The 26,325-nt window shown below is 37.6% G+C and overlaps 1 protein-coding gene across 8 annotated transcripts in view; it reads right to left on the reverse strand.

Moving 5' to 3' along the window:
- Ssh2 (slingshot protein phosphatase 2) overlaps positions 1 to 26,325 on the reverse strand; it is a 303,918-nt gene that overhangs the window by 24,250 nt on the left and 253,343 nt on the right. For all 8 annotated transcript variants that reach the window (XM_087191951.1, XM_087191952.1, XM_087191950.1 and 5 more), the window contains 2 exons: positions 24,855 to 24,901; positions 8,463 to 8,609 (listed from right to left, as the gene is read on the reverse strand). In XM_087191951.1, coding sequence (XP_087048077.1) covers positions 8,463 to 8,609; positions 24,855 to 24,901 — 194 coding nt within the window. The remainder of the gene's footprint in view (positions 1 to 8,462; positions 8,610 to 24,854; positions 24,902 to 26,325) is intronic.

Below are 26,325 nucleotides of genomic sequence, written 5' to 3' on the forward strand. Positions count from 1 at the left end.
TTCGCCTAGAAGCTTAGTATTTTGTTTCTAGAGACAGATACATGAAAGAGTTAAGTATTAATGCAAAGAAACATGAGGTTACATGCCAAAATGAGCGAACCAGATAAACTATAGGAATATAGAGAATGGTCCAGAATAATTGAAGCAGTCTTAAGAAAGAAGAAAGATTAGCCTTTTATGTATCAATTAGGTGCAATTTTTGATGTCCTAAGGTTGGCTTGGATGCATGTCTCTGTGTACTTATTTCAAATGACTGAGAATATTTGTTTTATTTTTGGTACAAGGCTTTCATTTAAACTACAGTTACAAAGCCAATGCTAGTGTCTTAGATGAAAATTAAGATATGTGCTCTATATTTTCCCATTGACCTCTGACAATATTAGTGTATCACATTTCAGGGCTATGCCTGCAGGCATCAAAGGTGCTCACACTTGGACAAACTTAAGTAAAATGCAATTATGAAATCTACTCCCATGAAAACATCTTTTTGGCATATTTTCAACTGGGATTTTTCAGAGGATGGCTTCTAACTCATGTAATGAAAAAAATCTAAGTCAGTTCTCACCTAACCTAGTTCTACCCTTTAATTTTAGCCCCTATGTATACAACACAGGATTGTCTAGGTTAAGCCTGGCATTATACTGGGAATTGGGGTCCTGATTAATCTAAGACACAGGAATTTCCCAGAGCACAGCATTTAAGGAGGCACTCCCTTCTCAGTTGCTGACCTACACCCACAGAGGTCTGAAAGGGAGTGCCTCCATTTGTGCCCTGGGTGCCTCATATGGCTTCCTAATCCCAGCTGCAATGAGCCTTTCTTTTCAATGTAACTAGGGCTTTCCCTCAAACTCTAGCCTCTTTACATGGGACCCTGACAACTTGCCTACTCTTTCTTTTTCACTTTTCTTATTTTTTTTTTGGTACCAGGGATTGAACTTGGGACCTTGGGCTTGCGAGACAGGTTCCGGAATGTTCACTTTTCTTATTGAACTTGACTATTCCTGTACACATGGTCTCTGATACAGACACAATCTTATTTCTACCACTTGTTATTTAACTTCTCTGAATCTCATCTCTATAGACTGTCCTCATTCACACAGGATAACAACATCTATTTTTCTAGATTTTAGAAAATATTACACAAGAGTGTATATAAAGTTAACTGGCATGTGCGCGCGCGCGCACACACACACACACACACACACACAACACATAAAATAAAGCCAGGCATGGTAGTGCATGCCTATAATCCCAGCACTCGGGAAGCTGAGGCAGGAGGATCACCACAAGTTCAAGGCCAGCCTGTGCTACATAGTGAATTCAAGGGCAGCCTGAACTACACAGTGAGACTTTGTCTCAAAAAACAAAACAAAACAAAAAAACCATAAAGTAACTGGCGCAAAGCAAGCATGCCATGAATAATATTCTTACTGTGAATATTTATTAAAGAAAAAAGAAAAGAAAGAACTCTTTTAGGTGCTGGATATAGGCTAAAGGAATGGGCTCAAGGCCATAGCATGAGGATTCAAGACAAGTAAGAAGGTCCTGAGTTTGATCCCCAGTACCAAAAAAAAAAAAAAAAAGATAACTAAGAGCAAGAATGTTATGACCACAAACTTCCTTAACAGAAATGAGGGATTTTTTTTGAAGGAGAACTTCAAAAACAAATATTTTTCACTTGCCAATGACAGCTTGAATGTAGTCCTACCTGAAGGAAGATGTAGCTGACAATCTCATTTATGATTCCTTATAGTGAAAAAATGAATAGAACTGGGAAAGAAATCCTCAGGGACTTAAAAAATGCAGTGTTGACATTAATATTAAGCACTAAGTTAATATTAATAATTTCATTAAAAGAGTCAATTAATGGGCTGAGGATATAGCTCAGTTGGTAAGGAGCTTGCTTAGCATGTGTTAAGATTTGGGTTAAAAAAAATAAGAAAACATTTCCAAAGCTCACTATGTTTCTCTCCTTGTCTTCACAGAAGATGAACATGATTCTACCTACTCAGAGTAATTTCTGTTATGTAACTTACACACATCCCCACTGAAAACTAAAGAATTTCACTCAGAATTTCTTCCATGTCTCACCTCCTCCCCTGCCCCTTGGATTGATTTCATTTGGCTCATGTCATTTCATTTTTCTTTTCTTTTCTTTTTTTTTTTTATTAAATTCTTTTATTGGTACATTGTAGGTATACAACACAATTACATTTCTCATTGGGAATTGTACCTTTACATAATGCATCTTGGTTCTTATTTTTTCCCCATTCCTAGCCCCCCCTTCACCCCCTCCACCCTTCCCTATTTACAAAGACTTTATTTCCATTTTTTCCATTTCTCATCATTTTTCCTTTCCCTTCTTTCCTTTCCCCTGCCCCTCCCACTACCCCTACCCCTTTGGACCTTTTCTTCCTATTTTGCATTATCAATTATTCATTCTAATCATTGGTACACTTTAGGTATACAATATAATGACATTCATCATTGGAAATTTGCACCTTTACATAGTCTCTCTTGGTTCTTATTTTTCACCCTTGCCCAGCCTTCCCTTCAACCCCTCCATTCCTCCCTATTTACAAAGATTTTGTTCCTATTTTTCCATTTTCTCATATTAATCCCATTCCCTCCTATCCTTTCCCCTAGCCCTCCCACTTCCTTCCCCTTTGTCCCTTTTCTTCCTATTTCACATTACCTATTATACATTTTAGTCCTTATTTACACTTTCAGTTTCTCACACCAGAGAAACTATTCAGTATTTATACATGTGTGTCCAATTTATTTCACTTAAGAGTATGGCCTCAATGTGCATCCACTTAGCTATAAATGTCTCTAATTTCTCATTTTTTATGGCTGAGTAGTACCCCATTTTATAAAAAAACCACATTTTCTTTATCCAGTCTCCAGTTGATGGGCATTTGGGCTGTTTCCAAGTTTTAGCTATTACAAACTGTGCTGCTATGAACATGGGTGCACATATATCACTGTGGTATGATTCTTTGAATTCTTTGGGGAAGCTCCCCAGCAGTGGAATAGCGGGGTCAAATGGGATTTCCAGTCCTAGTTCTTTGAGGTATCTCCATACTGATTTCCACAGTGCTTGCACCAGTCTACACTCCCACCAGCAGTGGAGCAGGGTTCCCCTTTCCCCACAGCCCCACCAACATTTGTTATTGGTGGATTTCATGACAGCAGCTATTCTTTCTGGAGTGAAGTGGAATCTCAGCGATGTTTTCATTTGCATCTCTCGAATGACCAGTGATGTTGAATATTTTTTCATGTATTTATTTGCTATTTCTACTTCTTTGTGTGAGAAATGTCTGTTCATTTCAGATGCCCATTTTTGGATTGGGTCTTTAAATTCGGGAGGTCTGATCTTTTTAAGTTCTTTATCGATTTGAGATAGTAGACCTTTGTCTGAGGAAGAGCAGGTAAAGATTTTTTCCCATATTGTGGGTTGTCTCTTCACACTGCTGGTGGTTTCTCTTGCTGTGCAGAAGCCTTTTAATAAGAAGAGATCCCACTTGTTGACTGTGCTAGTTCATGGGCAACTGAGGTTTTGTTCATAAGATCTTTTTCTACACCGATGTCTTCAAGGGTTCTACCTAACCTCTGTTCTAACTGGTTCAGAGTTTCTATTTTAATATTTAGATCTTTAATTCATTTTGATTTTAGTTTAGTGCATGGTGAGAGATATAGGTCTAGTTTTAATAGTTGGCAAGTTGAAGCCCAATTTTTCCAGCACCGTTTATTAAAGAGGCTATCTTTCCTCCAGTGAGGGTGTTTGGCTCCTTTGCTGAAGATGAGATGGCTGAGTGTGTCTGGAATTGTTTCTGCATCTTCTAATCTGTTCTACTGGTCCTCAAGTCTCTTTCTTTGCCAGTACCATGCTGTTTTTATCACAGTAGCTTTGTAGTATAGTTGCAGGTTGGGGATTGTGATACCCCTGCCATGTCTCTGTTACCTAGAATTGCTTTTGCTATTCTGGGTCTCTTCTTGTTCCAAATGAATTTTTGGATTGTTTTCTCAAGGTCCATGAAGTATGTTGCTGGGATCTCAATTGGAATTGCATTAAATCTATATAGCAGTTTTGGAAGTATGGCCATTTTCACTATATTAATCCTTCCTACCCAGGAGCAGGGGATGTCTGTCCATTTTCTGATATCATCTTCAATCTCTCTTTTCAGAGTGCCATAGTTTTCAGAGATGAGGTCTTTGATTTCTTTCGTTAGGTTGATTCCTACGTATTTCAGTTTTTTGGATGCTATTGTGAAAGGAATTATTTGCCCTATTTCTCTCCCAGTGAGTCTGTTCATTGGTGTAGAGGAAAGCTATTGATTTTTGTGTGTTGACCTGGTAACCAGCTACTTGACTGAATTTGGTTATTAAGTCTAGAAGACTTTTGGTGGAGTTCTTGGGGTCTTCTATACAGAGTATCATGTCATCTGCAAATAATGACAATTTGACTTCTTCATTTCCTATCTTTATTCCTTTTATTTCTTTCTCTTGTCTAATTGCCATGGCTAATGTTTCCAGAATTATATTGAACAAGAGTGGTGATAGTGGACATCCTTGTCTTGTTCCTGATTTGAGTATGAAGGATTTCAGTTTTTGACCATTTAGTATGATATTGGCTGTTGGTTTTTCATAGATGGCTTCTATCAGTTTGAGGTAGAGACCATCTATTCCAATTTTTTGTAGGGTTTTTATCATAAATGCATGTTGGATTTTGTCAAATGCTTTTTCTGCATCTATGGAGATAACCATATGGTTTTTGTCCTTGGCTCTATTGATATAGTGTATTACATTAATTGATTTTTGTATATTGAAACACCCCTGCATCCCTGGGATAAATCCCACTTGATCAGGGTGTATGATCTTCTTGATGATCTTCTGCATTCTATTTGCCAGTATCTTATTAAGGATTTTTGCATCTATGTTCATTAGTGAGGTTGGCCTATAGTTCTCCTTTTCGGTTGGGTCTTTCTCTGCTTTGGGGATCAAGGTGATGCTTGCTTCCAGGAATGAATTTGGGAGTATTGCTTTCCTTTCAATTTCATTGAAGAGTTTAAACAGTAGTGGCAGCAGTTCCTCTCTAAATGTCTTGTAGAATTCAGCAGTGAAGCCATGAGGGCCCGGGCTTTTCTTAGTTGATACGTTTTTAGTTACATTTTCAATTTCATTGGTTGATATTGGGTTGTTCAGAATTTTTAAGTCTTCTTCATTCAACTTTGGTAATTCATATGTATCGAGAAATCTGTCCATTTCTTCTGTGTTGTCCATCTTATTGGCGTATAGGTTCTGGAAGTAGGTATTGATGATCCTCTGGATTTCTGCTGGGTCTGTTGTAATGTCAGCCTTTTCATTCCTAATTGCATGGATTTGGGCCTTTTCTTTCCTTTTTCTGACAAGGTTGGCTAAAGGTTTGTCAGTTTTGTTGATTCTTTCGAAGAACCAACTCTTGGCTTCATTGATTTTTTGTATCATTCTCTTAGTCTCTCTCCATTCCATTGATTTCTCCTCTGATCTTTACAATTTCCTCCCTTGTATGAGCTTTGGGGTTGTCCTGCTCTTCTTTTTCTAGAAGCTTGAGGTTCAGCATCAGGTTGTTTAATTGGGCTCGTTCTGTTTTCCTAATATGCGTATTCACTGCTATGAATTTCCCTCATAAGACTGCTTTCATTGTGTCCCATAGATTCCGATATGTTGTATTGTCATTGTCATTTAATTGAAGGAACTGTCTGATTTCTTCTTTAATTTCTTCTGTGAATCATTGGTTATTCAGAAGTGTGTTGTTCAATTTCCACGTGTTTATGAAATTTTTTGTTTCTTTTGCTATGGATCTCTAATTTCATCACACTACGGTCTGATAATATACAGGGGATAACTTCAATTCCTTTGCACTTACTTAAACATGTTCTATGTGTGAGTATGTGGTCTATTTTGGAGAATGACCCATGTGCAGCTGAGAAGAATGTGTATTCTGATTTTGTGGGGTGGAACACTCTGTAAACATCTGTTAAGTTCATTTGTTCAAGAGTTCGATTGAGTTCTAGTATTTCATTACTTATTTTTAGTCTAGTTGATCTATCTATTTGTGACAGTGGGATTTTGAGGTCCCCCACTACAATTGTATTAGTGCATATATGACTTTTCATGTCCATTAGTATTTGTTTTATATAGTTGGGCGCACTAGTGTTTGGTGCATAGATATTTATGATTGGCATCTCTTCCTCTTGGATTCTTCCCTTTACAAGGATGTAGTGTCTTTCTTCGTCTCTCTTAATCAGTGTTGGTTTGAAATCTACTTGATCTGCCAAGAGGATAGTTACTCCTGCTTTTTTTCGGGTTCCTGTCTCATGGAATATTGTTTTCCACCCTTTAACTTTCAGTCTATGAGTTTCCTTTTGAATTAAGTGTGTTTCTTGTATGCAGCATATTGTTGGATTTTGCTTCTTGACCCATTCTGCCAGTCTATTTCTTTTGAGTGGTGATTTGAGACCATTAGCATTGATGGTTATAACTGAAACGTATTGACTTGTCATTGCCATGACTTTTTCTTTTTGTTGGGTTCTTCCCATTTACATTTAATTTCTTGTCATGCCAGATGGGTTCATTCTGTTTTGCTTCCTGGGGTTGTGATCCTCAATGTCTGTTCCTAGGATATTGTGTAAAATTCTTTGGAGTGCTGGTTTGGTATTCATGAAGTTCCTAAGCTGTTCTTTGTCATGAAAGTATCTTATTTCTCCATCCATTTTGAAAGATAGTTTTGCAGGGTCCATCAATCTGGGTTGGAGGCTATTTTCTTTTAGGGCTTGGAATATGTCACTCCAAGCTCTTCTTGCTTTGATGGTTTGTGTTGAGAAGTCTGCTGTGATTCTGATGGGCTTTCCTTTGTATGTGATTTGTTTCTTTTCTCTGACTGCTTGGAGAACTTTGTTCTTCTGTTGTGTTTCTGGAATCTTAACAATTATATGCCTATGTGTAGATTTTTTTTGATCAAGGCTATTTGGAGTGCTATATGCCTCACTTATCTGTATGTCAAGCTCTTTTCCCCTGCTTGGGAAGTTTTCTGCCATTATTTCTGTGAAGAGATTTTTTATGTCATCTGCACTCTCTCCTGTTTCTTCATTGAGCCCAATCAGTCTTATGTTATTCTTCTTTGCATCATCTAGCAAGTGCTGGATTGATTTCTCATGTTCCCTTATAATTTTGAAGCAATTTTTCTTTTCCTGGTCACTAATTGCAATCTTATCTTCTATATCTGAAATTCTGTCCTCACATTGGCTCATTCTGCTGTGTAGACTTTCAATGGAGTTTTTCATGCCCCAGAAATCTATTTGCATCTGTTTTATGGATTCCATTTGTTTCTTATGTTGGGATTCCATCATGTTCCTCAGCTCCTCTCTAGATTTATTAATCATGTCTTGCACTAGGGGCACAATTTCTCCTGTTATCTGAGAAATTATTTCTGATTTCATTTTTTCCAGATCCCCTTTTGTTGCCAGTTCATTGGGTCCAGGTGGTTGAGTATCTGAGTGTTCCATCTCATTTCCCTTTGGGGTTGCTGTAGGTGATCTGGAAGTCTGGTTTTGACTTATTTACTTGTTTTCTCATTTCAACTGGGGTGGGGGCTGTTGGTGCCTGCACGGATTACCTCCTCTGAGCTGGGAGAGGTGGGACAGGGGCCGGGAGCAGCGGTAGGAATGGTGGCCCAAAAGCCCTATCCTCTGGGCTGGGAGCAGCGGGAGGGATGGTGGCTGGGAAGCCCCTTCATCTGGACCAGAAGCAGTGGGACAGTGGTTCAGAAGCCCCTACCTCTGGGCCAAGAGCAGCAGGACTCAGTACCATGGTCTGGTGGTCTGGTGTTCTCTGCGTCTTTGTAGTGTGGAACCAGGTGGCTGTACAGAGGAGCGGGGGTGGGGGTCCAGTGGATTGTTGCTGGGGTGCGGGCTGATTCTGTGTGTTCCCCACGACTTGGGACCTAGGTAGGGCATGTGCAGACCTGCCTGTCTGCAGCGGGCTGATTTGGCATCTTCTGTGGGACTCGGGACCTCGGTAGGTGGTCAGGCTCATGTCATTTCTATTTCTTTAGCTTCGGTATACCATTGTCTTTTTTTTTTTTTGGTACCGGGGATTGAACTTAGGTCCTTGTGCTTGCACAGCAGGCGGTGAAACCACTGAGCTAAATCCCAGGCCCGGTATACCATTGTCTTTAATTTTGTGCTTAATGGAAATATGATCCCAGCATGAGGTCACCTTCTTCTAAGGGTTTCATACACTTAAAGGAAAAGTATTAGATCACTAGTCTTTTGCTAGAATTACAAAGTCTCAGTCCCCCTTTTCCTTTATGTCCTTTTTGCCCTGAGTACCAAGAGTAAGTTATCTATAGCCCTTGGCCCCAGCTATGCGTGGTGCTTGAGGAACAGCAGTCAGAATATGTGTATAGGACTATTACTCACTTTGCTTTAGAGATGAATTTGTAAGTATCATTCCAGTAAGCCAGGAGATCCGTTGCTTCTTCATCATATACCCGGATGTTATGATACTCAAAGACTCCTGGGAAGAAGTTATCTATCTCTCGAGTGACATTCAAGATATACCGCACCCTGTGAGGAAACCAAGGGAGAATGTATACTACCCATGATAAATCCAATTCCCAGCAGTTTTTCTTATTTAAAACATGTTTACTTCATAGGCTGAAATTAAATACAAAAATAATGAAAAAAGCTGAAAAACTAAGAGGCTGTTTAGTAAAGAAATTATTTGAAGGGTTCTGGATTTGTCCTGACATGATGGAGTTACTGAGCAAACTATCTGCCAAGTTTAACATCTAAATTTGTTTCTTTTCTTCTTTTTTTGGCTGTTCTATGGATCAAAGTGAGGGGCACTCTGCCACTGAAGTACATCTCTAGTTCTGAGACAGGGTTGCACTGTGTTGCCCAGGCTGGCCTTAAACTCATGATCCTCCCTCAGCCCCCAGGTAGCTAATATTACAGGCATGCACCACCACTCCTGGCTTAAATTCCATTTTCAGTTTTGCATAGTTACACAATCTTTTTTTTTTTTTTTTGAGACAGGGACTCACTATGTAGTTCATGCTGGCCTTGAACTCACTATATAGTCCAGGCTGGCCTCATAATCAGGGTGATCCTCCTGCCTCAGCCTCCTGAGCGCTGGGATTATGGGCATGCTCTACCATACCCAACACAATCATATTTTTGGAAGTCTTTTCATATGGGCTTGTGTTTTTCTCCAAAGAATCAACTTAAGATTCCTAACATAATTTGTGTCACAAAATTACCAAAATATTAATTTTCTGTGGAAATTAATTGTATAAAATTAGACTATTGACATGTACCCCAAGAAAAACAGAAAAGAAAAAATTTCTATTTTTCTAAATGCTAAATTGTTAGAAATTGCTCTGTTACTCTCTAAAATAATGAAAGGCAAATGAGGCCTGGGTTGGGAGGGTCAGAGGAAACTTGGACTTTAAACTCCTTTAACTCAGTCTGGTTGCATTCTTGGCTGCTATGGCAGAGGGTGTGCCTGAGAGTTCTCACATACTGAACTGCACACAGAAATGGGTTTATCAAAAATTTGTTCTATTATCTCTCACTGTACCATCTCAATAAGTGCCTTAGTTTAATTAGCCAAAGGTTATCTTTTTTCAGTGTTATATAGACCTAGACATCACTGGAGTTTATTCCAACAATAGGATATGAAATAGATTCTGAAGAAGCTGTTTCCTTCTCAGAACCAAATGTGGGGCTTGATGAACTGAATCTTGGAAATAAAAGAAGTAACTATGAAAAGAGAAAAATATGGTTAAGGCCATATGGTCAAATGTGGTTAAGGCCAAATGGCCAAAATATTTCTGGGACATGAATCAAATCTGTTTTAACTTAGTATCAAAGCTCATTACTAAAAAGTTGTTTTTTTTTTTTTTAAATTTAAAAAGCAAGCAAATGACTCCTTTTTTGGGTACCAGGAATCAAACTCAGGGCCTCTCACTTGCCTGGCAGGTGCTGTACTGCTGAGCTACATCCCCGGCCCAAGCAAATGACTCTTAAAAAGGAGATTGAAGGGCTGGAATTTAGCTCAGTGGTGCCGCTACCTGCCTCGCAAGTGCAAGGTCCAGAGTTTGATCCAAGGTACAAAAAAAAAAAAAAAGGAAATCAAAGAAGGCATCAAAAAATGAAAAGATAGTCCCTGTTCCTAGATAGGCAGAACCTAAATTGTCAAAATGGCCATACTTCCAAAACTGATAAACAGATTTAATGCAATTCGGATCAAAATACCAAGAACATTCCTCATAGAGTTGGAGAAAACAATCCTAAAAATGATATGGAATCAGAAGAGATCCACAATAGCAAAAGCAATTCTGGACAACAAGAGCAAAGTAGGAGGCATCAAAAGCCCACACTTCAAGTTATACTACAAAGTTACAGTGAAAAAACTGGCACAGTATTGGCAAAAATAAAAGGGCGGGGGGGAAATGTGGATCAGTGGAACAGAATAGAGGATACAAAAACAACTCCAGGCATATTCAGCTACCCAATCTTTGACAAAGTGGCCAAAAACATATGCCAGAGGAGAGACAGCCTCTTTAACAAATGGTGCTGGAAAAACTGACTATCCACATGCAGAAGTTTGAATCCAGACCCATAAGTCTCACCATGTACTCAAATCAAAATGGATCAAAGACCTAAATGTTGAAACAGAAACAACACATTGGAGGTAAGATAAGTACAACTCTTGAAGACATAGGCATAGGCAAGGATTTTTAAAAATAGAACCCTGGTTTCACAAGAAATAATACCAAGAATCAACAAATGAGATCACATCAAATTAAAAAGCTTCTCCACATCAAAGGAAATGATCAACAGAGTGAAGAGACAAGTGGGAAAACATTTTGCCAGTTATTTCTTGGACAGAGGACTAACATCTAGAAACCAAAAATAATTAAGCCCCTCAAATAAAAGACCCAATTGTGGGCCGGGGATTTAGCTCAGTGGTGCCAATGCCTGGCTCACAAGCACAAGGTCGTGAGTTTGATCCCTGGTACAAAAAATAAAAACAAAAACAAAAACAAACGCAAAAAGGGCCCAATCCAAAAACGGGCAACTGAAATGAACAGATTCTTAAGTACAAATAGCCAATAAATACATGAAAAAATGTTCAACATCTCTGGCCATTAAGGAAAGGCAGATTAAAGTGACACTGATATTCCATCTTACTCAAGAATGGTTATCATCAAGAAGTCAAATAATAACAAATGTTGGAGAGGCTGCAACGAAAAAGGAACCCTTATACATTGTTGGTGGGAATGTAAACTAGTACAGCCATTAAGGAAATCAGTATGGAGACTCCTTAAAAAACTAAAACCTTGCCTTGCAAGAACAAGGTCCTGAGTTCCATCCCTGGTACCAAAACCAAAACAAACAAACAAAGAAACAAACAAACAAAAAAACTAAAACCAGTTTTAAAATATTCTTTTTATAATTTTCAGGGCTTATTTATTTATTTAGAGGCAGGGTCTTGCTATGCAGTTCAGGCTGGCCTTGAACTCACAGTGATCCTCCTGCTTCAGCCTCCTGAGTGCTGGGATTTCAGGCATGCATCATTGTGCCTGGCCTAAAACTAGTTTTGACCCAGCTATTCCCCTTCTAGATATAGTATCTTCCGGAAAGAGTTGAAGACATACTTGAATACTCATGTTTGCCCCAGCACAATTCACAATAGCTAAATCTTAGAAGCGGCCTATATGTCCATCAATAGATGAATGGATAAAGATGGTACTGCTGGGCATGATAGTGCATGCCTGTAATCCCAGGACTTGGGAGCTGAGGCAGGAGGATCGCTGTGAGTTCCAGGCCAGCCTTGAATACATAAGTGAGTTCAAGGCCAGCCTGAACCACATAGCAAAACCCTGTCTCATCCCCCCCCCCCGAAAAAAGTGGTATTTATACACAATGGAGTACTATTCTGTCATAGGTTGAGTCATTTGTAGGAAAATGAATGCACCTTGAAACTATAGTGTTAAGTAAAATAAATCAGACATACAAGCTCACATGTGGCATACATAAAGAACAAAATAAAAGACAGATAATAGGAAATAGGGAGATCTTCAAATAGGAAGGGAATCAAGAGATAGAGGGAAGGGGGAAGGAGGGGTAGGGAATAAAAAAAGAATTAAGATTATGTACATGTACCAACTCCTCACAAAGAATGTGAATATTATGTACTACAAACATGTACTAATAAAAATAAAAATGGGAAAAAAAGCGCAAGGATATGGTAGGAATACAAAATGGTGCAACTGCTATGGTAAATAGTTTTGCAGTTCCCCCTAAAATGAAACAGTTAATGTATGGCCCAGTAATTCCTCTCTTAAGTATAAACATATAAGGAATGAAAACATTAAGTCCACCCCAAAACTCATATACAAATACAGCACCATTACTCACAATAGTCAAAAAAGTAGCTATTTGTCAGTTGATGGATATAAGTAAGTTTTAGGGATTGGGGAAGGAAGGGAAATGGGAGCTGAATGCTAAAGGGCACAAGCTTTCCTTTTGGGGGAAAAAAATGTTCTAAATTGGTTGTGGGAATGGTTGAACAACTCTGAAAAATTTACTAAAAACTACTGAATTGTACATTTTAAATGGGTGAATTATCTGGTATGTGAATTACATTTCAATAAAACCTTTAGAAAAAGAATAAGCACATCTCTCTTATTGAAAATAAAATGCCCAGGGCTGGGTATTTAGCTCAGTGGTTCTGCTGCCTGTCTTGCAAGCGCAAGGACCCGAGTTTAATCCTTGGTACCAAAAGAAAAGAAAAGAAAAGAAAAGAAAAGAAAACCCCCACCTGCACTTGTATATTTCAGTAACATTCAGTAATGGATTCTGGCACTATCTCTCCAGAGGCAGGACAAAGCTTCTCCATTCTTTTCACTACAGAGTTGTAGCCAATTGGCACTGGCACTCAGATTTTTTTGCTATCTTAGCAGTAACTCTTTATGGAGAAGTACTTTACTTGGGGTTATGTTCTAAAGTGAGCAGACTGGGTAGAAATCTGCTTGAAAAACAGTTGAAAAACCCATGGTAGTACATAAGTTTTGTATATAGACCCATGAAATGTGATTCTTCACACATTAAAGCTTAAGAACCACTGAATTTAAAAAAACAAGACCTAAGTACATGTCAGGGCATCCAACCATTCTTTTAAAACAAATACAGTTCTATTTTCTAAATTAGTCTCACAAAATGTAAATGATGGTGTGCTACTACACAGTAGGGTGACTATAGATAACAATAATGTACTATGTAGTTCAAAAAGCTACAAGAAAGACTTTTGAAAGCTTTCATCATAAAGAAATGATAGATCTTCAAAGAGACAAATATGTTTAACTTGATTCAAACATTACACAATGTATGCATGCACTGAAACATTATATGGTACCTCATTAATGTATACAATTTATGCTTTTATGTATCAGTTAACAAACAAAAAAGTTTAAAAAAAAAGTATATGAGACAGGTGGGTCTCATCTCCAGGTATGGCTATGTTTTAAAGTCATACTATCATATAGCCTATTATATAATTTAAGGTTTCAAATTTTTCCTCTTGCATTCTCCTATTTCCAACCTACTATATCTTTAATAGTATAACCATAAAGCTTTATTAATCTTTAGATTTATTAAACTTTAGATGGTCAACTGCATAAAATTATTGTTGAATTCTTTCCTACCATTAGTGGAGCTATAGCTATAAAATTTAGTATATACTATCTATAAGTCAATACTTGGGTTGTCTTAACGTTTACACTATAAATGGATTTCTCTCTATGGTTAAGGGTGATATATAATTGGTTCTTATGGTATGCTAGTATCCAATTTGTCTTGGACGATACTCCTGAAGCCAATTTGTTTGATATTACCAGGGTCACATAATTGTTGCTATCAATGGGTTTTCCCCGTAAGTCAACACCCAGGTTACCTCTGTGACATTAACAATACTAGAGTGCATTCCTAGAGAACTTCGTGTTGGGCCAATTTTACTGCATCCTCCCTCCCAAATTAACTGAGGTGGTCAGATATTAGGGCTGATGCAAAGGACTATAGCCATGCCCAAAGTACATCACTGACAGGCAACTCTATACAAGAGATCTCTACGATAGCAATTAACTCTTAACATTACAAGTGTCCATAAAGAGAATGCAGCAAATCATTAAAGAGATTTTGCATCATGACCAAGTAAGATTAATTCCAGGACGCAGAGATGGTTCAACATATGCAAATCAATAAATGTAATATACCACATGAACAGAAGCAAGGACAAAACTCACATGGTCAACTGAATAAACTCAGAAAAAGCATTTGACAAACATCCATTCATAATAAATATCCTGAAGAAAATAGGTATAGAAGGTCTTTATCTCAACCTGATAAAACCCATCTATTATGAACCAATGGCCAATATCATATTAAATGGAGAGAAGATGAAATCTTTTCTATAAAATCAGAAACAAGACAAGATGTCTGCTATCACCACTCTTGTTCAATATTGTTCTCGAAACATTAGCCAGAGCAGTTAGGAAGAAATAAAAGGGATATGGATAGGAAGGGAAGAAAAATTGTAACTATCTGCAGATGATATGATCTTCTATACAGAAGACCCCAAAAACTTCACCAAAAGACTCCCAGAAATACCTAAATTCATTAGCATAGTAGGATACAAAATCAACACTCAAAAATCAAGTGCTGGGGCTGGGCATTTAGCTCAGTGGTCCCCCTGCCTGCCTTGAAAGCACAAGGATCTGGGTTTGATCCCTGGTACACACACACACACACACACACACACACACACACAGACACACACACACAGACACACACAAAATCAAGTGTTCTTGTACACTAATAAACTCACTGAGAGAGAAATTAGGAAAACAATACATTTCACAATAGCATCAAGAAAAATGAAATATGGTGCCACTGCTCCCAGCTCAGAGGAGGAGGCTTCTGGTTCGATGCACCACCACTCCCAGTGCAGAGGAGGAGGCTTCCAGGTTGATGTGCCACCACTCAGAGGAGGAGGCTTCTGGGCTAACGTACCACTGCTCCCAGAACAGAGGAAGTGAGCCATGCTGGCACCAGCAGCACACCCCCACCCCCCACCTCCCCAGTCAAAATGACAAGACATGTAAAGAAGCCTCAAAATCAGACTTCCAGATCACCTACAGCAACCCCAAAGGGAAACGAGATGGAATATTCTGATACACAACCACCTGGACTCCCTGAACTGGCAACAAAAGAGGATCTGGAAAAAACGAAATCAGAAATAATTTCTCAGATAACAGCAGAGATTGTGCCCATAGTGCAAGACATGATTAATACATCTAGAGAGGAGCTGAGGAACATGATGGACTCTCAACATAAGAAACAAATGGAATCCATAAAACAGATGCAAACGGATTTCCAGGAGATTAAAAACTCCATTGAAAGTCTATGGAGCAGAATGAGCCAATGTGAAGACAGAATTTCAGATATAGAAGATAAGATTGCTATTAGTGACCAGGAAGAGAAAAATTGCTTTAAAATTGTAAGGGCTGGGCTGGGGATTTAGCTCAGTGGTTTCGCTGCCTGCTGCACAAACACAAGGACCCGAGTTCGATCCCCAGTACCAAAAAAAAATTGTAAGGGACCATGAGAAATCAATCCAGCAGCTGCTAGACAATATAAAGAAGACTCATTGGAATCAATGACGAAACAGGAGAGAGTGCAGATGACATAAAAAAACTGTTCACAGAAGCAATGGCAGAAAACTTTCCAAGGAGGAGAAAAGAACTCGACATACAGACAAGTGAGGCATATAGGACTCCAACTAACCTTGATCAAAAAAAATCTACACATAGGCATAAAATATTTAGATTCCAGAAACCCCACAGAAGAACAAAATTCTACAAGCAGTTAGAGAAAAGAAATCATATACAAAGGAAAGCCCGTCAGAATCACAGCAGACTTCTCAACGCAAACCCTCAAGGCAAGAAGAGCTTGGAGTGACACATTCCAAGCCCTAAAGGAAAACAGCCTCCAACCCAGATTGATGTACCCTGCAAAACTATCTTTCAAAACAGATGGAGAAATAAGATACTTTCATGACAAAGAACACCTTAGGAACTTCATGAATACCAAATCAGCACTCCAAAAAAGTTTGGACAATATCCTAGGAAAACATAATGAGGATCACAACCCCAGGAAGCCCAGAAGAATGAATCCATCAGGCATGACAAGAAATTAAACACAAGGGGCCGGGGGCTTAGCTCAGTGGTTCCGCCACCTGCTGCGCAAGCACAAGGACCTGAGTTCAATCCCTGGTACCAAAAGAAAAAAAAAAAAAAAAAAGAAATTAAACACAAAGCGGGAGAATCCAACAGAAAGAAAAAGTTATGACACTGATAAGTCAATATGTATCAGTTATAACCATCAATGTTAATGGTCTCAATTCACCAATCAAAAGAAATAGACTGGCAGAATGGGTCAAGAAGCAAGATCCAACAATATGCTGCATATAAGAAACACAATTCAAAAAGAAGCTCATAGACTGAAAGTTAAAGGGTGGAATACAATACTCTAAGCAACAGGAACCCAAAAAACAAAAAGGAGTAGCTATCCTCTTTGCAGATCAAGTAGATTTCAAACCAACACTGATTAAAAGAGACAAAAAGGACACTACACTCTTGTAAAGGGAACAATCCAAAAGGAAGAGATGACAATCATTAATATATATTCACCAAACACTAATGTGCCCAACTATATAAAAGAAATACTAACGCACATGAAACATCAAATAAGAACTAATACAATAGTAGTGAGGGACGTCAACACCCCACTGTCACAAATAGATGAACTAGACAAAAAATAAGCAACAAAATACTAGAACTCAATCCAACTCTTGAACAAATGAACTTAACAGATGTTTACACAGTGTTCCACCCCACAAAATCAGAATACACATTCTTTTCAGCTGCACACAGGTCCTTCTCAAAATAGACCACATACATACTCGCTCATAGAACATATTTAAGTGCAAAGGAATTGAAGTTATCCCCTGTATATTATCAGACGATATTGCGATGAAATTGGAGATCAATAGCAAAAGAAACTGCAAAAATTTCATAAACACATGGAAATTGAACAACACACTTCTGAATAACCAATGGTTCACAGAGGAAATTAAAGAAGAAATCAGACAGTTCCTTCAATTAAATGACAATGACAATAGAACATATCGGAATCTATGGGACACAATGAAAGCAGTTTTATGAGGGAAATTCATATCACTGAATACTCATATTAGGAAAACAGAGTGAGCCCAATTAAACAACCTGATGCTGAACCTCAAGCTTCTGGAAAAAGAAGAGCAGGACAAACCCAAAGCTCATACAAGGGAGAAAATTATAAAAATCAGAGCAGAAATCAATGCAATGGAGACTAAGAGAATGTACAAAAAAATCAATGAAGCCAAGAGTTGGTTCTTTGAAAGAATAAACAAAATCGACAAACCCTTAACCAACCTTAACAGGAAAAGGAAAGAAAAGGCCCAAATCCATGCAATTAGGAATGAAAAGGATGAAATTACAATGGACCCAGCAGAAATTCAGAGGATCATCAATACCTACTTTGAGAAACTATATGCCAATAAGATGGACAACACAGAAGAAATGGACAGATTCCTAGATACGTGTGAATTACCAAAGTTGAACAAAGAAGACCTAAAAATTCTAAACAACCCAACATCAATCAATGAAATTGAAAACATAATTAAAAACTTACCAAATAAGAAAAGTCTGTGTCCTGATGGCTTCACCACTGAATTCTACAAGACATTTAGAGAGGAACTACTGCCACTACTGTTTAAACTCTTCAATGAAATTGAAAGGGAATAATACTCCCAAATTCATTCCTGGAAGCAAGCATCACCTTGATCCCCAAAGCAGAGAAAGACCCAACTGAAAAAGAGAACTATAGGCCAATCTCACTAATGAACATAGATGCAAAATTCCTTAATGAGATGCTGGCAAATAGAATGCAGAAGATCATAAAGAAGATCATACACCCTGATCAAGTGGAATTCATCCCAGGGATGCAGGGATGGTTCAATATATGCAAATCAATCAATGTAATACACTATATATCAATAGAGCCAAGGACAAAAACCATATGATCAACTCAGTAGATGCAGAAAAAGCATTTGACAAAATCCAACATGCATTTATGATAAAAACCCTACAAAAATTGGAAGAGACGGTCTCTACCTCAATCTGATAAAAGCATCTATGAATAACCAACAGCCAATATCATACTAAATGGTCAAAAACTGAAATCCTTCACACTCAAATCAGGAACAAGACAAGGATGTCCACTGTCAAAACTCGTGTTCAATATAGTCTTGGAAACATTAGATGCGACAATTAGACAAGAGAAAGAAACAAAAGGAATAAAGATAGGAAATGAAGAAGTCAAATTGTCATTATTTGCAGATGACATGATACTCTATATAGAAGACCCCAAGAACTCTAAAAACAGTCTTGTAGACTTAATAGCCAAATTCAGTACAGTAGCTAGATATAGGGTCAACACACAAAAATCAATAGCTTTTCTGTACATGAACAACAGACTCACTGAGAGAGAAATAGGGCAAACAAGTCCTTTCACAATAGCATCCAAAAAACTGAAATACATAGGAATCAACCTAACAAAAGAAATCAAAGATCTCTTCTCTGAAAACTCTAGCACTCTGAAAAGAGAGATTGAAGATGATATCAGAAAATGGACAGACATCCCCTGCTCCTGTGTAGGAAGGATCAACATAGTGAAAATGGTCATATTTCCAAAACTCCTATATTAATTCAATGCAATCCCAATTGAAATCTCAGGAGCATACTTCATGGACCTTGAGAAAACAATCTAAAAATTCATTTGGAACAAGAAGAGACCCAGAATAGCAAAAGCAATTTTAGGTAACAGAGACATGGCAGGGGGTATTACAACCACCAACTTGAAACTATACTACAAAGCTACTGTGATAAAAACAGCATGGTACTGGCAAAGAAACAGACCTGAGGACCAGTGGAACAGATTAGAAGATGCAGAAACAACTCCAGACACACTTAGCCACCTCATCCCTGACAAAAGAGCCAAACACCCTCACTGGAGGAAAGGTAGCCTCTCTAATAAATGGTGCTGGAAAAATTGGGTTTTAACTTGCCAAAGATTAAAACTAGACCTATATCTCTCACCAGGCATTAAACTAAAATCAAAATGGATTAAAGATCTAAATATTAAAACAAACTGAACTGGCTGGAACAGAGGTTAGGTAGAACTCTTGAAGACATTGGTTTAGGAAAAGATTTTATGAACAAAACCTCAGCTGCCTGGGAAGTAGCACAAACAATCCACAAGTAGGACCTCTTCTTATTAACAAGCTTCTGCACAGCAAGAGAAACCACCAACAGAGTGAAGAGACAACCCACAGTGTGGGAAAAAATTTTCACCTGCTGTTCCTCAGATAAACGTCTACTATCTAGAATCTATAAAGAACTTAAAAAAATCAGACCTCCCAAATTTAAAGACCCAATCCAAAAATGGGCATCTGAAATGAAGAGATATTTCTCAGACAAAGACGTAGAAGTGGCAAATAAACATATCAAAAAATGTTCAACATCACTGGTTATTTGAGAGATGCAAATGAAAACAACGCTGAGATTTCACCCAGAAAGAATGGCTGCTACCATAAAATTAACCAATAACAAATGCTGGTGGGGTTGTGGGGAAAGAGGAACACTGCTCCACTGATGGTGGGAGTGTAGACTGGTGCAACCACTGTGGAAATCAGTATGGAGATACCTCAAAGAACTAGGACTGGAAGTCCCATTTGACCCTTCTGGGTATGTTCCCCAAAGAATTAAAAGAATCATACCACAGTGATATATGTGCATCCATGTATATAGCAGCACAGTTTGTAATAGCTAAAACTTGGAAATAGCACAAATACCCATAACTGGAGACTGGATAAAGAAAATGTGGTTTTTTAATAAAATGGAGTACTACTCAGCTATAAAAAATGAGAAATTAGAGACATTTATAGCTAAATGGATGCACATTGAGGCGATACTCTTAAGTGGAATAAATAGGACACGTGTAAATACTGAATAGCTTCTCTAGTGTGAGAAACTAGAAGTGTAAATAGGACTAAAAGTTATAATAGATAATGTGAAATTGGAAGAAAAGGGGCAAAGGGGAAGGGCAAGTTGGAGGGGTAGGGTAAAGGAAAGAAGGGAATGGAATCAATATGAGAAAATGAAAAAATGTAAACAAAGTCTTTGTAAATAGGGAGGGATGGAGGGGTTAAAGGAGGGCAGGGGAAGGGGGAAAAAATAAGAACCAAGAGAGATTATGTAAAAGTGCAAGTTCCCAATGATGAATGTCATTATATTGTATATCTAAAATGTACCAATAAAATTAAAGAAAAAGAAAAATGAAATACTTAGAAATTAACCTAAACAAGGAAATGGAAGACTTCTACAATGAAAACTATAGTACTCTGAAAAAGGAGATGGAAGAGGATAGCAGAAAATGGGAAGATATCCCCTGTTCTTGATAAGCAGAACCAATATAGTCTATATATGGCCATACTTCCAAAGTTGCTATACAGATTTAATGCAATCCCAATCAAAATACAATAGCATTCCTCACAGAACTAGAGAAAACAACCCTAAAACTCATATGGAACAAGAACACACCTAGAATAGCAAAAGCAAATCTGAGCAACCATGGAAAGGAAGGGGGGAAAACAACACAGTTTTGGATTTCATGTTATACTACAAAGCTACAGTGATAAAAACAGCATGGTATTGACAAGAAAAAAGGAAAAAAGCTTGTGGATCAGTGGAGCAGAATACAGGATGCAGAAACAACCCCAAGCATACTCAGTTACCTTGTCTTGACAAAGGTGCCAAATACTTTCACTGGAGGAAAAACAGCCTCTTAAACAAATGGTGCTTGGAAACCTGACTATCCACATGCTGAAGATTGAACCTAAATCCATATCTCTCACCATGCACTAAAGTAAAATCAAAATGGATCAAAGATCAAAATAGCAAAGCAAAAATCTGTTAGAAGACAAAATAAAACTCTGGAATACACATGCATAGGCAAAGACTCTGAACAGAACCCTGGCTGCATAAGAAATAAAACCAAGAATCAACAAATGGGATCATATCAAATTAAAATGCTTCTGCACAGCAAAGGAAATCATCAAAAGAGTGAAGAGATAATCTACAGAACAGGAAAAAAACTCTGTCAGTTATTCCTAGACAAAGGATTAATATGTGGAATATATAAAGAATTCAAAAATTAGACCCCCAAATTTGAAGACCCAGTAAAAATTGGGTATCTGAAATGAATAGACACTTCTCAGATGAAGAAGTATAAATGGCCAGTAAATACATAAAAAAATGTTCATCATTACTGGACGTTTGAGAAAGGCAAATTAAAGTAACACTGAGATTTCACTGCACTCCAAAAAAATGGCTATCATCAAGAAATCAAATAATAGCAAACATGGGAGAGGCTGCAGGGTGTGGAGAAGGAACCTTTCTTTGTTGGTGAGAGTGTAAACTGGTACAACCACTGTATAAATCACCATGGAGTTACCTCTAAAACTAAAAACAGAAATTCCATTTGACCCAGCTCTTCTCCTTCTAGATTATCTTTCTGAAATAAAGATGTTACATCACAGTGATACATGCATACCTATGTCTAATGGCTGTAAAATTCATAATAGCTAAATCCTGGAAGCAGGCTATATGTCCATAAACAGATGAAAGGATAAAGAGAATGTGACCTTCATATGCAATGGAGTAGTATTTTGCCATAAAGAAGGACAAACTTGAGTCATTTGTAGGATAATGGATGTACCATGAGACCATAATGTTAAGTGGAGTAAATTAGGCATACAAGCTTAAATATCATATGGTTTGTCTTATGAGAAACCTAATATATAAAGTACAAAATAAAAGACCAAAAAGAAAGGCAATAGTTTCATGAGTATTTACCTATGTAAAAATTTATTAAATTATACTTAAAATATGCGCAATTTATTGTATGCCAATTATCTCTCAATAAAGTTGTGTTTAAAAACATAAAGACGATGAACATTTTTTCATGTACTTATTGACCATTTGTAATTCAAGAAATGTCTATTCAGTTTATTTGACTATTTTTTGATTGGGTCGTTTATTTTGGGGGGTTACTTTTTTTTTAAAGTTCTTTATATAGTCTAGATATTAATCTTCTTTCAGAAAAATAGCAACCTACCTTTATGTAGGCTGTCTTTTCACTCTGTTGATTATTTCCTTGTCTTGCAGAAGCCTTTTAATCTGACATAATACCATTTGATTTAATTTTAAAATTTTTATTTTTTTTTTTACTGGGGATTGAATTCAGGGCCTTCACACTGAGCTCCACTCCTAGCCTTCTTTTATTTTGACACAGGGTCTTGCTAAGTCACTAAATTGCTAAGGCTGTGCCCAAACTTTGTGATCCTCCTCCCTCAGCCTCCTAGGGTGCTGGGATTCCAGGTGTGTGCCACCACAGCTGGCTGATTCTTGGTATTATTTCCAGTGCTACTGGAGTTCTGTTCAGGAAGCACTTGCCTGAGGCTACGGCTTCAAGTGTTTCCCCTATGTTATCTTCCAGTAGTTTCAAAATTTGTTTTTTATATCTAGGTCTTTGATCCATTTTGATTTTAGTACAGAGTAAGAGATATGGATTTAGTTTCTGTATGAAATACAGAAAATGTATAATCCTCTGTATGTGGATAACCAGTTTTCCTGGTATCATTCGTTAAACAGGCTATCTTTTCTCCAACATATGTTTTTGGCCCTTCTATCAAAAATCACATGATTGAAGGTTCATGGGTTTTTTTTCTGTTTCTTCTGTTATATTTCACTGATTCACAAGTCTATTTTGTTCCAGTACCATCATGCTGTTTTTGTTATTGCTTTGTAGCACAACTTGAAATCCAGTATTGTGATGCCTTGTGCTTAGTTGTTTTTGCTCTGGATTACCTCGGCTATTGTAGGCTTCTTCTGGTTCCATATGAATTTTAGGATTGTTTTTTCTAGTTCTATGAAGAATGTTGGTAGTATTTCAATAAGGATTGCATTAAATCTATAGATTGCTTTTGGTAATATGCCGTCTATTTTAAAAATATGAATTCTGCTGATCCATGAACAAGTGATGTCTCTCCATTTTCAAAGTCCTCTTAAATTTTTTTCTTCAGAGTTCTGTAGTTTTCATTACAGTAGTCTTTTATTTTCTTGGCTAGGTTGATTCCTAGATATTAGATACTTAATTTTTTTAAAGGTATCTTGAATGGAATTTTTTCCTGATTTCATTATTGGTGTACAGGAATGTTATTGATTTTTGTGTGTCGATTCTGTATCTCTTCTCTTTTTGTGGTGCCAGGGAATGAATCTAGTGCCTTACACATGCTAGGCAGGTGCTAGTCTACCACTGAGTCACATCCCTCGCTCAATTTTTTTTTTTTTTTTTTGCAGTACAGGGGATCGAACTCAGGACCTTGTGCTTGTGAGGCAGGTGCGGTGCCACTGAGCTAAATCCCTGGGCCTCAATATTTTTTCTTAATGGTATGATCTTTATTCTGAAGTGAAGTTCACTGAGAAATGTAGCTGGATTAGCTAAGAAGTAAAAAGGGAATATGATTTGGGCCAGGGATTCAGCCTAGTGGCACAGCGCCTGCCTCATAAGTGCAAGGTCCTGAGTTTGATCCCCAGTACCGCCAAAAAAAGAAAAAAAGGGACTATGATAGCTTTTTGTTTATTGAATATTCACTATAGTCTTAATTGCTGCAGTCTTTATAACCCCACTGCCTAGGGGTAATTTTTAAATACAAGGTAAATTTTCTTACTCAATTTCAAGAGCTTGCTCATTTTATATTCATAAACTATTTAATCTTCAAACAGCTAGAAAAGGACAAAAATACAGGAACTGAATCTAATTTTAGTCTGTGGATTACTAGCTGAACAGCGTGGTTGACCCACAGATGTTCAATATATGCTGAATGAACAGCTCTGTTAACCCAAAATATGCAGCTCTATGTACTCTTACATAAAATAGGAACCAAAAACTACACTGACTTTAAACAGCACCAAAGACTTGGAAATTTGCTTTAGAAGTCCTTCTATTAGATGATCTTCCCTTGTGTGGTAGTGCATGCCTGTAATCCCAGCTACTCAGGATGTTGAAGCAGGAAGATAGCAAGTTTAAGGCCAGCCCAGGCAATTTATTTTATTTTGTTTTTGTCTTTTGTTTTCTTTTGGTACTGGGGATCAAACTTGGGACCTTGCACTTGTGAGGCAGGTGCCAGAACCACTGAGCTATATCCCTGGCCCCTAGCCGAAGCAATTTAGTGAGATCCTGACTCATTAAAAAAAAAAAGAAAAAGAAAAAGACCAGGGATATAACTTAGTGATAGAGCATTTGCCAAGCATACACAAGGTCCTGGGTTAAATGCCCAGTCCCACAGAACCAAAGCAAACCAAGTCAAAACGAACCCCCCTCCCCCGTCTGCCTATAACTGAGCAGTTCTTGGGAGGATGAAACAGCCATTTAAATTTTCATTATTTCATAACTGATTAGAATCAATTGGAAGTAACTCTTAAGATTAAAATTACTCATTGATACCTCTTTAATGGGAAAATGTAAAGATTAAATAGGGATTTCTGTCACATGAGGATATCAGCAATTGCTTTATGTTCTTACCCTCGGTTCTGTAAGTCTTCTAAGTTGGAAGCATTCCACTCTGAGCCCTATTTGGAGTGAAGAAGACAAAGTTAGCGAGTATTAGGAAATCAATCAAATATAGTTACTTGAAAAAGAGTACTGTGAGGAAAACAGTAGAGTTTAAAGAGGGCCAGTAACATCTACTCAGTGCTCTCTGTTATCACAAGTAGTTTATATGTTATTACACTTAATTTTCACAAATGACAGAATAAGAAAGTTATCTTCACTGGGCATGGTGGTGCATGTCTGTAATCTCAGCTAGTCAGGAGGATCTCAAATTCAAGGCCAGCCTGGGCAATTTAGCAAGACCTTATCCATAGATAGATAGATAGAAAGATAGATGGGCTTAGGAATGTAGCTCAATAGTAGAATGCTTGCCTAGCATGGGTTCAATCCCTAGCATGGGGGAAGAGTTCACTTCATTTTCATTTTTACAGATAAGAAACTGATCTTCATAAAATTCAAATCATTTTTGCTCAGATGACAGAGCAGGAGAGGTGTCTCTGACCATTCAACCTAAGTTAGGTGTCTTATGTTACTGTTACTCTTAGTAATCTGATATTTTGCTCAAGCATGTATCACAATTTGTACTTATATATTTCTATTATATCCTTATTTTCTAATTATCTTATCTACTGTAACAGAAGCTCCTTGAGGGTTGAAACCAGGTCTCCTGCTTCCTATACAACCTGTGCATCTTGCAAGTGTCTAGTACCAATAAACATCTGTTGAATGAACAAAGCAGGATTTATGAATTAACCTAGATCTGATTCCAAAGTCCACACTTTTCTGGTGCATTATATTGCATCTAAAGAGTTGGAGGGCAGGATGTGTGCATGTGGTGGAAAAGTATGAAAAAGCTTTTATCAAACAAAGGTGGAAACACAATGTGTAAAATTTTAAGACAGGAATAAGTGGCAAACTTGGGGAGGGCTGTTCTACAGATTTTCTGGAAGACTTATCAGCTGAAATATTTTGCTGAATTTACATTATCATTGTCTTTCCTTTTTCTTTCAATATATATCACTTAAAAAGAATACAAGGTCTTGTGACTTAATCCAGGCCAGCCTTGAACTTGCTAGTAGACCAGGCTGGCCTTGAATTTGCAGTCCTGCCTCAGCCTCTTTTAGTGCTGGGATTACAGATATGCATTACCACATCTGTTTATTATACATCATATTTTATCATTTGAAAGCAATTTAAGTATGGCACTTAATTTTGAATATATATCATCTAAGAACAGTTTCTTACATAATGTGATAATATCCACGTAGTATAACACTAATCCAGTAACCATAAACTATCCATATTTGAACTTCCACTGTCCCCAAAATATCCTTTATCTTTGCTCAGTTAAGGCTCATACTTTGCACATGCTTGTCATACTTTTATTATCTCTTCTAAATTAGAAGGCTTACCCCTGCCTTTTTGGTGGGGAGTCTTTTATGAT

Source organism: Heterocephalus glaber, unplaced genomic scaffold (genome assembly GCF_053883595.1).
Source record: "Heterocephalus glaber isolate CG9 unplaced genomic scaffold, H.glaber_assembly_v1.0 deba00001564, whole genome shotgun sequence".
NCBI lineage: Eukaryota > Metazoa > Chordata > Mammalia > Rodentia > Bathyergidae > Heterocephalus > Heterocephalus glaber.